Here is a 16,563-nt window from a genome sequence, read left to right on the forward strand (position 1 = left end):
GCAAATGTACTACAGAGTATTAGGGCCACATTGAGGGAAAAAACATCTGAGATTTACAAAATAAAGTCATAATATTACGAGAATAAAGTTATAACTTTACAAGAAAAAAAGAAAATAACACGTTAAATTACTACTTTATAATATTATGACTTTATTCTCATATTACGACTTTTTTCTCGTAAACTTATGACTTTATTCTCATTATATTATGACTTTATTCTCATAGACTTATGACTTTACTCTCATAATATTACAATTTTTTTTTCTTAAACTTATAACTTTATTCTCAAAATATTATGACTTTATTCTCGTAAACTTGTGACTTTATTCTCATAATATTACAACTTTATTCTCATATGTAACTTTATTCTCATAATACTACGACTTTTTTCCTCGTAAACCTATGACTTTATTCTCACAATATTATGACTTTATTCTCGTAAACTTGTGACTTTATTCTCACAATATTATGACTTTATTCTCGTAAACTTGTGACTTTATTCTCATAATATTACGACTTTATTCTCGTAAACTTGTGACTTTATTCTCACAATATTATGACTTTATTCTCGTAAACTTGTGACTTTATTCTCATAATATTACGACTTTATTCTCGTAAACTTGTGACTTTATTCTCACAATATTATGACTTTATTCTCGTAAACTTGTGACTTTATTCTCATAATATTACGACTTTATTCTCGTAAACTTGTGACTTTATTCTCACAATATTATGACTTTATTCTCGTAAACTTGTGACTTTATTCTCATAATATTACGACTTTATTCTCGTAAACTTGTGACTTTATTCTCACAATATTATGACTTTATTCTCGTAAACTTGTGACTTTATTCTCATAATATTACGACTTTATTCTCGTAAACTTGTGACTTTATTTTCATAAAATTACAACTTGTTTCTCGTAAACCTATAACTTTATTCTCTAAATCTCAGATTAATTTTTTCCTCAATGTGTCCCTAATACTCTGTCGTACCGTCGTACCATAGACCTACAACAATGATGCATAAAAATGAAAATGTAAACAAAAAATCAGTTATTCATTTCCACAAATGTGTTTAAAAATCCCCAGGGAGCCACTGGAGAGGAGCTGAAGAGCCGCAGGTTGCTAAGAGACCCCTGACCTATGACAACGATATGTAGTCCTCTCCATGTTGCCATGGCAGCGTAGTCAACGCCAGCCAGCCAGCAGCTAGCAGCAGATAGCACATAGGAGCATGTTGCTAGCTTCTCCATTAAACACGTCACTTATTACAACATATCGATCTCACATCAGTGATTGATATCTGATCACCTAACAGCTCAGTATGACGGACCTTCATCTTCACCTGGAGACAGTAAGTGTTGGTTCACTGAGTGTTAGCTAGCACACTGCTAAAGGCAGGCTAGCTAGTAGCTAATGCTAATAACAGCAGTAGAATTGGCTTCAGTCTGAGGGCTTCAGAGGTGGAAGAAGTACTCTGATCTTGTACTTCAGTAAAAGTACTAGGCTAATACTACAATGTAGAAATACAAGTAAAAATCCTGATTTCAAAATTAAAAGTAAAAGGCTACAGAGGCATTAACATCAAAATATAACTAAAGTATTAAAAGTAAAAGTACTCATGATGCAGAATAATCTATATTATTATTATTATTGCATTATAATTAATTATTATTATTATAAATAATTATAATAAATTATTAATTATAATTATTGATTTAAATTCCATCTTATTTCACTTCCAGCTGTTCTTGCTTCAGATTGAAACTGTTTTATTTATTCTTCAGGTTTTATTATTTTGACTTTTTATCGTCATTTTCATGTACGTTTCTTATTTGTGTTTCTTGATGTCTCAGATTTTATATACTGTAAAGGTGGCTTCTGCCTCAACATATCTCAGAGTTAAAATAAAGGTTGAATGGATGTGTCAGCTGGTAAAGGTGGAGCTACTTTTAATGACTTTAGATACGGCTGGTAGTTTAATCTATAAGAATATATCAGCAATTATTAGATCTGCAGATAATCTGCAAAGTAACTGAAGCTGTCAGATAAATGCAGTAAAAAGTACAATATTTCCCCCTGAAATGTAGTAGAAAAAAGTAGCAGAAAATGGAAATATTAATGGTTAAATATGGAGGATTTATAAACACAAATGAACGAGTGAAAAAGTGAATAAACTCAAAATAAACTAAATAAATGTCTTTCTTTACTGTGTATTGATTTCAGCCAGACTTCATTATGAAATCTCCCTGTTCTCTCACCTGTTTGTGTGTTGGTGAAAACTGAAGAGCGGACTCCTCCAGCAGAGGGCGCTATTACCTTAGCTTTAGCTTTCAGCTTCACCAACTCAAACCAAACTGGAAGTATAGAATAAAAGTGATCTCATCTCCTTCACATCAATATAAACGTTTGAGCTTGAAACAGCAGTTGACAAAGAAATATCCACTCAAAACTTTTAGTAGCTGTTCTGGGGCTTTCGATCAGATCCCATGATCCTCACTCAGATCATCATTAGGTTGGATTTTAACTGAGGTGAGAAAGTTTTGTCAATATAACATTTAACATACCTTATATTTAATATAATTTAATCATTATTCTATCTTATTTATCAGGTAAAAACCTCAAACACTGGTCGGTTTCACATTAACTGTTGTTGTATGTTTCACAACATTTTATACTTTAATGATACAATAGGACATTTTAAATAAAATATATTCAATTATTTATAATTTAAGGTCAAATTAAAATGAATGAAATTGAGGCCATGTTTGCTTACTGTTGGAAAAATTCACTATGGATCTCAACGATTTATTATTATATTTATCATATTTAAATAAACAAATGACTGATCAATCAATCAAAACAATCAGCTGATTAATAATAATAATAATAATAATAATAATAATAATAATAATAATACAACATTGCAGGTTTAAGAGGAGACTCATCAGGTTTGATGTCTTCATGTCTCTGTGTTTCTCTTCAGACTCTGTCCAGGTGAGTTTTCCTCCGGAGGTCCAACATGGCGTCTGATGCGTCTCCTCCAGGTACCGATGAGGTGAAGGTGAGAAGGAGGAGGAGGAGGGAGCAGGAGGTGAGGAGGAAGGAGGCTCAGAAGGAGGTGGACATCGAGGAGTTAACGTCTGCTGGTCACAGAGCCCTGCAGGAAGGACGGACTGAAGACGCTCTGAGCTGCTTTAACAACGGTCTGAAGGCTGCACAACAGGTGAGAACGCTGAGGTCAAAGGTCACCGACAGGTCTTACTGCTGAGGTCAAAGGTCACCAACAGGTCAGACAGCTGAGGTCAAAGGTCACTAACAGGTTAGACTGCTGAGGTCAAAGGTCACCAACAGGTCAGACTGCTGAGGTCAAAGGTCACCAACAGGTCACACTCAGAGGAGTGTTAAGAGTAATAACAACAGTAGTAACAGCAGTAATAACAACACCAGTAACAACAGTAGTAACAACAGTAATAAAAACAGTAGTAATAACAGTAATAATAGTAGTAATAACAACAGCAGTAACAAAAGTAGTAACAACAGTAGTAATAAGAGTGATAACAACAGAAGTAATAATAGCAGTAATAACAGTAGTGAACAACAGTAGTAATATGACTAGTAACAACAGTAGTTATAAGAGTAATAACAGTAGTAATAACAATTGTGGTAATAAGAGTAGTAATAAGAGTAATAACAACAGTAGTAATAAAAGTAGCAATAGCAGTAATAACAGCAGTAACAAGAGTAGTATTAAGAGTAATACCAATAGTAATAACAACAGTAGTAATAACAAAAGTGGTAATAAGAGTAATAACAATAGTAATAACAACAGCAGTAACAAAAGTAGTAACAACAGTAGTAACAGCAGTAGTAATAAGAGTAATAACAACAGTATTTAAGAGTAATACCAATAGTAATAACAACAGTAGTAATAACAAAAGTGGTAATAAGAGTAATAACAATAGTAATAACAACAGTAGTAATAACAGTAATAACAACAGTAGTAACAGCAGTAGTAATAAGAGTAATAACAACAGTATTTAAGAGTAATAACAGTAGTAACAACAACAGTAATAACAACAGTAGTATCAACAGTAGTAATAAGAGTAGTAATACGGTAAGAGTATTAACAGCAGTAGTAATAAGAGTAATAACAACAGTATTTAAGAGTAATAACAGCAGCAGTAATAAGAGTAATAACAACAGTATTTAAGAGTAATAACAGTAGTAACAACAACAGTAATAACAACAGTAGTAACAGCAGTAGTACCCGCAGGACTCCTAAAACTATTGTGACTGTAGTTAATTACCCATCATGCGCTGCTCCTCCTCAGCTGCAGGACTATCGGGTCGTCCGGGCCTGTTCCTTTAACCTCGGTGCTGCCTACGTGGAGGCGGGCCAACCTAAGAAAGGTCTGGACTTCCTGCATCAGGCTCAGCCCGGCCAGAAAGCCGACCGGCTCCCGGACCTCCAGTTTAACCTGGCCCTGGCCCACAATGCACTGGGGCAGAGCAAAGAGGCCGCCGCCTACTTCCTGCAGGCCGCTCAGCTTTACAGATCGCAGGGAGACGGAGGCAGCGAGGGAGACGCCTGCATGGAGATGAGCCGCTGCTACAGCAGAGTACAGGTCAGAACCTGGACCACAGACAGAACCAGAACCAGAACCAGACTCAGAACCTGGACCACAGACAGAACCTGAACTAGAGTCAGAGCCTGGACTACAGACAGAACCTGTACCAGATGTAAGATGTCAGGTAAAAGGTGTATCAGATGACAGCTGTTTGTGTGTCTGTGTGTTGTAGGACTGGTCTCTGGCGGTTCAGGGTTTCCGGCGGGCTGCAGAGAGCTACAGAGTAGCGGCCATGTTGGGTTCTGCAACCGCTGCCCTCAAAGAGGCAGGAAGTCACATGATCCAATCAGATCAGTTCAGCCATGATGACATCATTGGCGTGCTGACAGAGTGTCTGAGTTTGACAGACAGCATCACCGACCCGAGGATTCTGGGTAGTCACCTTCATTAACCAACACAACTTCATTAATTAAACACACACCTGGTCTTTATCGAGCTGGGACTATACTAGATAACATTAGATTAGATTGACTAACTGTCTGCTGTTGTCCAGGTGAACTGTACCTGTCAGTGGGCATGTCTTACTGCCGGCTCAGGTGTTTCCAGGAGGCGGTCCAGTGTTTCCAGCAGGCTCTGGGTCCCAGCGCTCAGCAGCCCCCCCTGCTGGCCAAAGTGCTGCACAACCTGGGAGCCGCTCTGAACTCTCTGGGCCAGTTCACATCTGCTGTAGGCTACCACCGGCTGGCTGCTGGCCTCTACGGTCAGTCACCTGTCAATCAATCAGACTCATCACCTGTCAATCAATCAGACTCATCACCTGTGTGTGTGTGTGTGTGTGTGTGTGTGTGCAGGCTCTCTGGGTTGCCGTGGCGACCAGGCTCGGTGTTTCAGTAACTTGGCGTTTGCCTGCAGTCAGCTGGGTGATGAAGAAGAGGCAGCAGAGAGCTTCATCCTCTCGCTGCAGGGATTCAGAGACACCGGTAACATTAGTAACCTGTCTGTCTCCACCTGTCTGTCTCTACCTGTCTCTCTGTAGAGGACCACCTGGCTCAGGTTCAGGTGTGTGTTACCTGTCTGTCTCTCTGCAGAGGACCACCTGGCTCAGGTTCAGGTGTGTGAGTCGTTGGCAGAGTGTTACTTGAAGCAGAGGAAGCAGCAGAAAGCAGTTCAGCTCTACAAACAGGCTCTGGCTGCTCTGTCTCACTGCAAGGTAACAACAACACACCTGTGTGTTAATGTGGAGGTCAGAGGTCACATGTGACAGTGAGATTAACACAATCATTAACTGTGTTTATTAAGATTGTTTTTATCAATGATCTATCAATATTCAATAATCACATGACATATTGATACAAAGTTGAGTTCAGCCAATCAGATTTTACATCATTCTGACCAATCACAGCTCCTTTTTCCCTTTCAGGAGAGTTCTAGTGGTGTTCAGGATCGACTGGTGGAGCGTCTAACGGCAGCTCTAAGGCAGAGTCTGCAGGTGTGATCACATGACCCAAAACACCAAATCAGACCTCCGACTCATCAAAACACAAAATCACACCTCTGACTAACCAAAACACCAAATCACACCTCTGACTAACCAAAACACCAAATCACACATCCGAGTAACCAAAACACCAAATCACACCTCCGACTAACCAAAACACCAAATCACACCCCTGACTAACCAAAACCTCAAATCACACATCCGATTAACCAAAACACCAAATCACACGTCCGATTAACGAAAACACCAAATCACACCCCTGACTAACCAAAACCTCAAATCACACCCCTGACTAACCAAAACCTCAAATCACACATCCGATTAACCAAAACACCAAATCACACGTCCGATTAACCAAAACACCAAATCACACCCCTGACTAACCAAAACCTCAAATCACACATCCGATTAACCAAAACACCAGATTACACGTCCAACTAACCAAAACACTTAGTCACACCGCTGACTAACCAAAAAAACAAATCACACGTCCGATTAACCAAAGCACTAAATCACACCTCTGACTAACCAAAACACCAAATCACACATCCGATTAACCAAAACACCAAATCACACGTCCGATTAACGAAAACACCAAATCACACCCCTGACTAACCAAAACCTCAAATCACACCCCTGACTAACCAAAACCTCAAATCACACATCCGATTAACCAAAACACCAAATCACACGTCCGATTAACGAAAACACCAAATCACACCCCTGACTAACCAAAACCTCACATCACACATCCGATTAACCAAAACACCAGATTACACGTCCAACTAACCAAAACACTTAGTCACACCGCTGACTAACCAAAAAAACAAATCACACGTCCGATTAACCAAAGCACTAAATCACACCTCTGACTAACCAAAACACCAAATCACACATCCGATTAATCAAAACACCAAATCACACCTCCGACTAACCAAAACACTAAATCACCCCTCTGACCTAATAAAGTGAAGTTATTATTAACAGGAGCGAGTCGTTCATTTGATGTTGTCTTCATTCATCACTCCTTTTTTCACACTCAGAGGCCACGCCCACTCAGACCACACCCACTCAGCCCACCTGTCGGACAGCTGGTCAGGTAACAGCTAATCAGCTGTCACTGTGACACACCTGAGGCAGAACGCATCATTTCAGCAGTTTATCAATACTGATCTTGATTGTTGATCAGTTCTGTCTTCATTAATCTCAGGAGGAGTGACATCACACAGAGTCCAGGCAGAGCATCCAACCAGCAGCCAGACGATCAGAGGGGGGCGGGGCATGGTGAGTCTCACCTGTTCCAGGTAGAAACAGGCAGATAAACACTAACAGTGTAACAATTTTGATTTCTTTTGCATATTTTCACAATTTAAAACACTAAACTGTTGCCATGGCAACAGCTGGCTCCCCCTGTCTTAATACATGCTGACGGCGCCATGACACACGTTACCTGGATGCACCGCTTCACATCCTGTCTGTCTCTGTGTGGCGGGTCCGTCGCAGACTACAGGTGTTAGCTGAGCAGCGCTACATGATGCTATGTGACGCAGTCAAACTAACAGTCAGTGTGTGAACAGGATCACAGCAGGAGGCCACAGGTAGACAGGAAGCAGCAGAGCATTGTGGGTCAGCAGGGGGCGGAGCCGCTGAAGGACCTGAATACATGAGCATGGTACCTGGATTACACAGGTAACACATAGCAATCATTTTTATAGAGTATGACAGTTATTGATAAATCAGTTTAAGATTCAGTTTCTGAGAACCAAATAGCTGTTAGCATGAACATCTGTGTCTCTGTGTTTCCAGTTCAGACCAATCAGACCAGCTGCAGCACAGTGAGTCACCTGGTACACCTGAATTCTCTCGTGTTCTCCCTCCTCAGCAGAACACAGGAGAACTGTTAAAAATGAGATGTTCCGTTGAAAAGACAGGAAGTGGAGGTGATGACGTACCTGTGTGTGTTTTCAGGTGAGCTGTGGTCGGACAGAGAGAACCCTCATACTGACAGGTAACTGACACCTGCCAATCAAATCACACCAAAAACTTTTATAAATAAAGATTCAAATAAAAGACGATCTAAGCTGAATCCTGATTGGTGGTTGTTGTCTTTCAGTGAAACCTCATTGGTCCAGAAGGCAGAGGCCCCGTCCACCAGCTCCGGTGACATCAGAGAGGCCACGCCCCCTGCAGCCAGATGGAGGTCTCGGTTCTGTTTGCTGATGTAGACTCACCTAGACCTGCCTAGTTTGACCGTTTGACCGGTGTTGGCGAGTGATTGACAGCTGCCTCCATTGAATGAACAGCCAATAGGAACGCTCTCTCTCTCTGAAATGACCTGTGATTGGTAGAAGTCTCCCGTCACCTCCTGAAAACAGAGCCATGAGGAGGTGCAGAAGTCTAGTTTTCTCTCAGAACACTTGAATTACCATATGCTGAAAGGTTATTATGGAATCTTTGCCCAATGATGCCAAAAACATTCTGCCTACTGCTGGTTTAAACCACCTGCTGTTACCACGGCAACCACAGGTGTCACTGCAGCAACCAGGAAGTCTGAAGGATTCTAACTCATCACCTGTTTTCTCTCTGCAGTAAAAACTGTCTCAGGATCAGATTTAACTTCCTGCTGAATCATCAAATATTTAATTCTGCTGATCAGGCAGGATTCACACACCACACCCTCACACACACACACACACACAAACACACACGCACACAGACACACATATACACACACACGCACACACACACACACACACACACACACACACACACACACACACACACACACACACACACACACTCATGCAGCAGTTCTTCCTTCATGTTTCCCTGTTAGACGGCGGGAAGTCTCCTGGATGGTCAGAATGAGGACGATGATGTAATAAGAATAATAATAATCACATTTACTTTGTTGTTGAAGTAAAACGGTGACGAAGGAAGTTCAGAACGTCGAAAACACTCAGAATGTCAAGAACATTGAGAATGTTCAGAACGTCGAGAACTTTCAAAACATTGAGAATGTTAAGAACATTGAGAACGTTCAGAACTTTGAGAACGTAACGTTGAGAACATTGAGAACATTCAGAACGTCGAGAACGCTCAGAATATTGAGAACGCTCAGAACGTCGAGAACATTGAGAACATTGAGAACGTCTAAAGCGTGAGAACGTTGACGTTTGACTTTTGTTTATTTGAGTTCAAACAAAAACGCAGGAAGAGAAAAATATGAATTAATTAATAATATTAATGTTGATAATAATAAACCTTCTAATACAAACGAACAGTAACCAGCTGTTATAGCAGGAGACTGATTGATTGATTGATTGTTAATGTGATGTTTCACACCTTCAGGCTGCAGATCTGTTATTAATCATGAAACTGAACCTGGATCAGCAGCAGACAAACACACACACACATATCACACACACACACACACACACACACACACACACACACACACACACACTCTCTCAGCCTCACGGAGCTCCTCCTCCCTGCGCTGCAGTCTGAAGGTTTCTCTCCAGAAGCTGCTGCAGTCGACAGGAACCTGAACTGATCCGGATCAGATTGTTTATCAGACCTGGTTCTGTTCATCAGATCGGGTTCTGTTCATCAGACTTGGTTCTTTGGGGTTCTCTGTGGGTTCCTGAACATGAGGAGGAGAATCACTCAGAGCTGCTGAATCAGGTAAAGACTCTTTCACAATAAAAGCCTCACTGATAGACAGAACAGAAGCTGATCAGTTTGATGATCAGTAATCAATAACTAGACACTGATTAATGTTTATTATAGATCAATAACTGTGAAATGTGCTGCTTGTTTCTTCTCTGTAATCTTTTATGTTTTAAAGTTGATTTATTAATTTATTGATCAGAGATTTTCTCTATTTAAGCTGCTGAATGTGTTTTATTGATCTGATCAGGTTTTTATTGATCTGATCAGGTTTTTATTGATTGATTTTTACCAGATGTCACCTGTGGACAGTAACTAAGTACTGAAGCACTGTTTGGTTTATTTCCATCATTGTTCAACAACATTTATTAAGACTGTTAACGTCATTAAGAAATATTAGAAAATAAAAACTAAGATAAAAATTAATAAAAAAATTTAAAAAACAAAATTCGACTTCAACCATGTTGAGGTATTTTGAGTATTTTCATTTCCTGTTACTTTATACTACCTATACATTACAGACAGTAAACAGGTACTTGTTTACTGTTGACTTTGTAGATTCACAAACTCCTTCCAGTCCTGAAAGTCTTATTTTCTTAAATTTGTGAGGTAATTTCCTGCCAGCAGCTCTCAGCAATTAATTAACACTTGATACTAATATTTAGCACAAATACGCTGTTCTTTAACAGCAGCACGCTGACACAGTGAGAAATAAATAATAAATGGTACAGAAACAAAGACTGTGATGGCTTATAATCATATCATGAGGTGTCAACGTAATGACTTTACTGTGACTCACAGGGAAACGTCAGCCGATCAGGGGAGGGGGGAGGGGCCTGCTGGTCTGCAGAGAAAGGAGGAGGTTGCCAAGGTGACAAGAACACACACACACACACACACACACACACACACACACACACAGGTTGGGTTACAGTACAGAGCTCTCTGCAGCTATTTTTGGATGCAGGATGGATGTGTGTTTGTGTGTGCGCGTGTGTATCAATCTCAGAATAATCAATATCACATGAATATTAATTTGATTGATGATTCTTTGTTTCAGGTATATACTTTTACACAATTGTATTTCCCTGCTTTTATTCTGAAAGACCCGTACATGTGATTAACTGATCAATGATCAGTAATCAATGATCAGTAATCAATGATCACTAATCAATGATCATTGATTAGTGATCAGAACAGGACGACATGAAATCCTTGATGAACCAGTTAATGTGTTAACGAGCTCTGAACAGGTGAAACAGTCGGCAGCTGACTCCTCAGTGGTCGGTGTGAATCAGTTACCGTGGTAACCACTCAGGTTCTTTAACGAGACTCTTATCTTTGATCTTTAATCAGCGCTGACGGATAGGAAGTCTCTGTCACAATAAGAGCTGACGGACGGTTGGCTGGTAGATAAACAGGTGAACAGACAGGTGGTAGCAGGCGTCCAATCAGATTCTGCTTCAATCAGACAGGAACAGATAGAAGCATGACACCTGCTGACACGATGCTGTTAGAGGTAAGAGGTTAGCTCAGTGGTTCTCAACTACGGTCGCCAGACCATCGGGGGAGTCACATGATACGTTCCATAGGTCACAACAATAAGAGAAGAAGAAAAAACGATTTGACTGTTTTGACTTTTGTTTCTATGGTGAAATATTGGACAATTTTAATTTTCAGATGTCTGAAAACTGTTGAAAATGTTTGGTGATGTTTTAGTGGTGTACTTCAGAGATAAAGACCCCCTTCACACCTGGTATTAAATGTGTTTTGGGTGATTGGATAGTTCTTGACCATTGTGATTGTGATCCGATCAGCCAAACCACCTCCCAAGGTAGACAGGGACAAGTTGTGACAACAGACTGTATATAAAGATGGCAACAGCCAAAAACCAAGATGGCGTTGGCCAAAAAACCAAGATAGCGACGACCAAAAACCAAGATGGCATTGGCCAAAAAACCAAGATAGCGACGACCAAAAACCAGTGAGAGAGCAGCAGTAAAGTAAAGTTATTGAACTGCTTCAAATAAAAGTATTTCTCTGCATTCAGATCAACATTCATTCATTCATGCAACACAACATGACATCATCCAGTAAGACTGCATTGGCCAATCAAATACTGTAGATGCAAGCATACATTCCTGGTGAAGGACTGTTTACCTCACAGTTGCCGTGACAACAGATACAATAGCCTCTGTGAGATCAAACTGCTTTGAAACATGTTGGACTGTCCAAACACTCACAACCTTCTTCTTCTTCTTCTTCTTCTTCTTCTTCTTCTCTGCAGGATGTCAGGTAACTGGTCTGTCGGGAGGCTGTCATCACTGGCTCCACCCTCCATCTCTGTGGCCACGCCCCCTCCCAACAGCTCCCAGTTCCCCCCTCTCACAGACTGGGAGGCTCCCAGCTTCACCCGGGCCGCTCAGTTCCGTGTCGGAGCCACCTTCGTCCTCTTCCTGTTTGCCGCCTGCAGTAACGTCGCCCTATTGGTCAGTGTGTGGCGTGGGCGTGGCCGGCGGTTGGCGTCTCACCTGCGGCCGCTGATGTTGAGCCTGGCGTCAGCCGACCTGATGATGACATTTGTGGTGATGCCTCTGGACGCGGTGTGGAATGTGACGGTGCAGTGGTACGCTGGAGACGCGCTCTGTAAGCTGCTCTGCTTCCTGAAGCTGTTCGCCATGCATGCCTCCGCCTTCATCCTCGTCGTCATCAGCCTTGACCGCCAGCACGCCATCCTGCACCCACTGGACACTCTGAGCGCGCACCGCAGGAACCGACGCATGCTGCTGCTGGCCTGGAGCCTCAGCCTGCTGCTCGCATCACCACAGGTAACACGTGACCACAGGTAACACGTGACCACAGGTAACACATGACCACAGGTAACACCTGTCCACGGGTTACACGTGACCACAGGTAACATATGACCACAGGTAACACATGACCACAGGTAACACATGACCACAGGTAACACATGACCACAGGTAACACCTGTCCACGGGTTACACGTGACCACAGGTAACACATGACCACAGGTAACATGTAACCTGTAGTCATGTGTTACCACAATCGCAACGCACAACCGCAGCTCCAGTTACACTGTGCATGTGTTATACCCCATGACCCGTGTTCCAGCCTCGAACCTTGACCTTGAACCAAGATAGCGATGACCAAAAACCAAGATTGTGACGACCAAAAACCAAGATGGCGACAACCAAAAACCAAGATGGCGACGACCAAAAACCAAGGATCGTGACGACCAAAAACCAAGATGGCGACAACCTAAAACCAAGATCGTGACGACGAAAACCAAGATGGCGAAGACCAAAAACCAAGATGACGACGACCAAAAACCTTGGAACCTCCATCACTACTGTTGAACAGTTGGAAGTTCAACAGTAGTTTGAAGGAAAGAAGAAGCACATCAGTACAACAGCTGGTTACTAACTTTACTACAGTACTGTATGTTTACAGATTATATGACCCGTCTCTTCTTCAGCTGCTGAATTTTTTGTCCAGCAGAATATTTAAGAGGCAGATGGGAGCTTTACATGAGTTTGTTTAATATTAATATGCAATATTAATATTTATGAGATGATAATCTGCTGAGCTGCACTGAAGGACAAAGTGAAGGTGAAGAGATCTTTGATTATAGAAGAGATTACATAGCTGCATTTCATCTATACATTATTATCCATATTATTATCATAATAATTATTATTATTATGATAAAGTCTTGCTGCTCTCTGGTGCAGAAGGAAGTTCCTCCATCAGGTGAAAGAACATGAAATCCCTGCAGGAATGTTTCTGATGGAGAGATTAAACCTCCTGCTGTTAGCTCAGGCTAACTGCTCCCTTTGGTTTCTATAAGGAATGCTAACAACGCTAAGAGGCCCCCAGCTGGAAAACAGAGCTGAGACAAACGGTTAAGTTTCACAGTAGAAAAATGAAAACTTAAACTGGGACTAAAACCATCACTTAATACACACATAAATAACTAAAACACTAGAATATAATATTAGATTTGTCCTGTTGTAATTTGGTTGATCAGTGAGAATCCTCCATCTGTTTCCCTCAAGCTGTTCATCTTCCGGGCGATCAGGATGGAGGCCGCAGACTTCACTCAGTGTGCGACGCACGGCAGCTTCAGCCGCCGCTGGCAGGAAACTGTCTACAACATGTTCCACTTCACCACGTTGTACGTCGTCCCCCTGCTGGTGATGAGCTGCTGTTACAGCCGCATCCTGCTGCACATCCACCTGCAGCACCTGAGAGAAAAAGGTAAGACACACCTGTAACACAACTGTACAACACCTGTAACACACCTGTAACACACCTGTACAACACCTGTAACACACTTGTACAACACCTGTAACACACCTGTACATCCTGCTGCACATCCACCTGCAGCACCGGAGAGACAAAGGTAAGACACACCTGTAACACAACTGTACAACACCTGTAACACACCTGTAACACACCTGTACAACACCTGTAACACACTTGTACAACACCTGTAACACACCTGTACATCCTGCTGCACATCCACCTGCAGCACCGGAGAGACAAAGGTAAGACACACCTGTAACACACACGTAACACACTTGTAACACACCTGTACAACACCTGTAACACACCTGTACAACACCTGTAACACACGTAACACACTTGTAACACACTTGTACAACAGCTGTAACACACCTGTACATCCTGCTGCACATCCACCTGCAGCACCGGAGAGACAAAGGTAAGACACACCTGTAACACACCTGTAACACACCTGTACAACACCTGTAACACACCTGTACAAAATCTGTAACACACCTGTACTACAACTGTAACACACCCGTACAACACCTGTAACACGCTGACAGTGTGACATCACTGGCAGTGTGACATCACTAACGAAGCCCCTCCCCCTCTCAGCAGGTGAGTCGTACCTGCGTCGCAGCGGCACCGACATCATCCCGAAGGCTCGGATGAAGACTCTGAAGATGACAGTGGTCATCGTCCTGTCCTTCGTGGTGTGCTGGACGCCGTACTACCTGCTGGGGATCTGGTACTGGTTCCAGCCCGACATGCTGCGCGTCACACCTGAGTACGTGCACCACGGCCTCTTCGTGTTCGGGAACCTGAACACCTGCTGCGACCCCGTCATCTACGGCTTCTACACGCCGTCCTTCAGGGCCGACCTCGCCGCCTGCTGCCGCAGGACGAGGAGGGACGCTTCGCTGCGATCTCCGGACCGACGGTCCGCCAGGCAGGGTCTTCACAGCGGGGAGCACGAGGCGGGCCCCGCCACCAACAACCAGGCGGGAGACTGACCAATCAGAGGACAGGAGTTAATGATGTCACATGAACACTGTCAGAGTGTGAAAACCTGAACTGGATCAGCTGAAGTTGGATCAGGACTCTGAGTCTGTCAGCTGGATCTGGACTCTGTCTGCCCCCCTGGTGGACAAAAATCACCTCCTGCAGCTTTAACAGGACAATAACGTCTTTATTATGATTCTGTTGGGAAGAGTTCAATTAATTTAGGAGTTTTTATTGATTGATTTATTAATTTTATTCTCATATTGATCGTCAGTCATTTAATCAAATGAAAGTGAATCTGTTTCTTCATCACGTTAAAGAGCAACTTAACTTCCTGTAAATCTGACCTTCACTGGTTTAACTTATCACCTGTACTCCAGTACACTGTGTATATATATATATATATATATATATATATATATATATATATATATATATATATATATATATATATATGTACATGGGGCTGCACGGTGGTGCAGTGGTTAGCACTGGCGCCTCACAGCTAGAGGGTTGCAGGTTCGAATCCGGCTTGGGACCCTTCTGTGTGGAGTTTGCATGTTCTCCCCGTGTTAGCGTGGGTTTTCTCCGGGTACTCCGGTTTCCTCCCACAGTCCAAAGACATGCAGGTTAGGTTAATTGTGGACTCTAAATTGCCCGTAGGTGTGAATGTGAGCGTGAATGGTTGTCTGTCTATATGTGTCAGCCCTGCGATGGACTGGCGACCTGTCCAGGGTATACCCTGCCTTCGCCCAATGTCGGCTGGGATCGGCTCCAGCCCCCCCGCGACCCCTAACGGGATAAGCGGTTGCAGATGGATATATATGTACATGTGTATGTCTATAACTCTGGTCTAAGCATGTCTACACGACCAGGTTACAACCCAGGTTTTAACGGTTTATAACTGTTGACAACCGTAGGATCTACACACCTGACGGGGTCGACCTCTGACCTCTGACCTCTGTGTTACCACACACACACTCTGAATCTGGTGGTGTAACAGCCAATCACAGCCTTCCGCACTGATGTCAGCTGACAGTTTACATGCTGTCAGCATCTGTTTTCCTTCTGGTATGAAATATGAATGTAGATAATTAACAAGCTGACTGTCTGATGTCACTGAACTTCCCTATTAATCGATGAGGTCAGAGCAGAGAGCCAATCAGCAGCTGTGGAACTGAACTCTGAGCATTTCACAATAAAAGCCTGTTAATATTTAGAATATTTATGAATGGATCTGTTAATAATTTAACTAAATAAATAATAATAAATACACTGTGTCTGAGGTCTAGATATCTCTGCTATACACAACACATAGATGTCTTTGACTCAACACTGTAACCTCCTCACATGTTTTTATTACTGCTGGAGTTTTTTAAAAAGTGATATAAATCCAGTTATAGTGTGAGAAGGTTGCCTTTCTCCCTCTTTACTATAGGTCCTGTTCCCCAAAGCTAACAGTGGTCCTGTGTCTGTTTAATTATTAATTTTGCTCCAGTGTTTCAGTTT

The 16,563-nt window shown here is 42.2% G+C and overlaps 2 protein-coding genes and 1 long non-coding RNA gene across 6 annotated transcripts; 2 read left to right on the plus strand and 1 right to left on the minus strand.

Moving 5' to 3' along the window:
- The first annotated feature begins 1,173 nt into the window (after window positions 1-1,173).
- LOC119497438 (tetratricopeptide repeat protein 24) lies at window positions 1,174-8,437 on the plus strand. Of its 3 annotated transcripts, XM_037785569.1 has the most exons (14): window positions 1,174-1,357; window positions 2,990-3,229; window positions 4,338-4,631; window positions 4,807-5,008; window positions 5,128-5,334; window positions 5,426-5,554; window positions 5,663-5,784; window positions 5,995-6,063; window positions 7,116-7,171; window positions 7,283-7,356; window positions 7,650-7,761; window positions 7,879-7,907; window positions 8,041-8,080; window positions 8,186-8,437. In XM_037785569.1, the coding sequence occupies exons 2-14, from the start codon at window positions 3,026-3,028 to the stop codon at window positions 8,295-8,297; spliced, it is 1,650 nt and encodes a 549-aa protein (XP_037641497.1). In that variant the 5' UTR covers window positions 1,174-1,357; window positions 2,990-3,025; the 3' UTR covers window positions 8,298-8,437. The 3 variants fall into 3 exon arrangements, 2 of the variants coding, with proteins under 2 accessions (XP_037641497.1, XP_037641498.1); XR_005208920.1 differs by lacking the exons at window positions 8,041-8,080; window positions 8,186-8,437 and having other exon boundaries at window positions 7,576-7,761; window positions 7,879-7,915; XM_037785570.1 differs by lacking the exons at window positions 7,650-7,761; window positions 7,879-7,907; window positions 8,041-8,080; window positions 8,186-8,437 and adding an exon at window positions 7,473-7,530.
- On the minus strand, window positions 3,080-4,449 carry LOC119497442. The gene is made up of 3 exons (XR_005208922.1): window positions 4,314-4,449; window positions 3,352-3,395; window positions 3,080-3,218 (listed from the first exon to the last, which is right to left on the minus strand). It is a non-coding gene; the product is annotated as an uncharacterized LOC119497442 (long non-coding RNA).
- Window positions 8,438-10,939: 2,502 nt separating the features above from the next.
- Window positions 10,940-15,503, plus strand: LOC119497439 (gonadotropin-releasing hormone II receptor-like). Of its 2 annotated transcripts, none has more exons than XM_037785571.1 (3): window positions 10,940-12,572; window positions 13,821-14,022; window positions 14,668-15,503. In XM_037785571.1, the coding sequence occupies exons 1-3, from the start codon at window positions 11,964-11,966 to the stop codon at window positions 15,063-15,065; spliced, it is 1,209 nt and encodes a 402-aa protein (XP_037641499.1). In that variant the 5' UTR covers window positions 10,940-11,963; the 3' UTR covers window positions 15,066-15,503. The 2 variants fall into 2 exon arrangements, with proteins under 2 accessions (XP_037641499.1, XP_037641500.1); XM_037785572.1 differs by having other exon boundaries at window positions 14,671-15,503.
- The last annotated feature ends 1,060 nt before the right edge of the window (window positions 15,504-16,563 follow it).

Source organism: Sebastes umbrosus, chromosome 11 (genome assembly GCF_015220745.1).
Source record: "Sebastes umbrosus isolate fSebUmb1 chromosome 11, fSebUmb1.pri, whole genome shotgun sequence".
NCBI classification, from domain to species: domain Eukaryota; kingdom Metazoa; phylum Chordata; class Actinopteri; order Perciformes; family Sebastidae; genus Sebastes; species Sebastes umbrosus.

Excerpts from the sequence above, each read along its gene's own strand:
- LOC119497438 (XM_037785569.1), top strand. The coding sequence starts at position 3,026 with ATGGCGTCTGATGCGTCTCCTCCAGGTACCGATGAGGTGAAGGTGAGA. Across the intron at positions 5,335-5,425 it reads GCTGGCTGCTGGCCTCTACG|GCTCTCTGGGTTGCCGTGGC; the intron begins GTCAGTCACCTG and ends GTGTGTGTGCAG. Across the intron at positions 5,555-5,662 it reads GCAGGGATTCAGAGACACCG|AGGACCACCTGGCTCAGGTT; the intron begins GTAACATTAGTA and ends GTCTCTCTGCAG.
- LOC119497439 (XM_037785571.1), top strand. The coding sequence starts at position 11,964 with ATGTTGGACTGTCCAAACACTCACAACCTTCTTCTTCTTCTTCTTCTT. Across the intron at positions 12,573-13,820 it reads TGCTGCTCGCATCACCACAG|CTGTTCATCTTCCGGGCGAT; the intron begins GTAACACGTGAC and ends GTTTCCCTCAAG. Across the intron at positions 14,023-14,667 it reads GCAGCACCTGAGAGAAAAAG|CAGGTGAGTCGTACCTGCGT; the intron begins GTAAGACACACC and ends TCCCCCTCTCAG.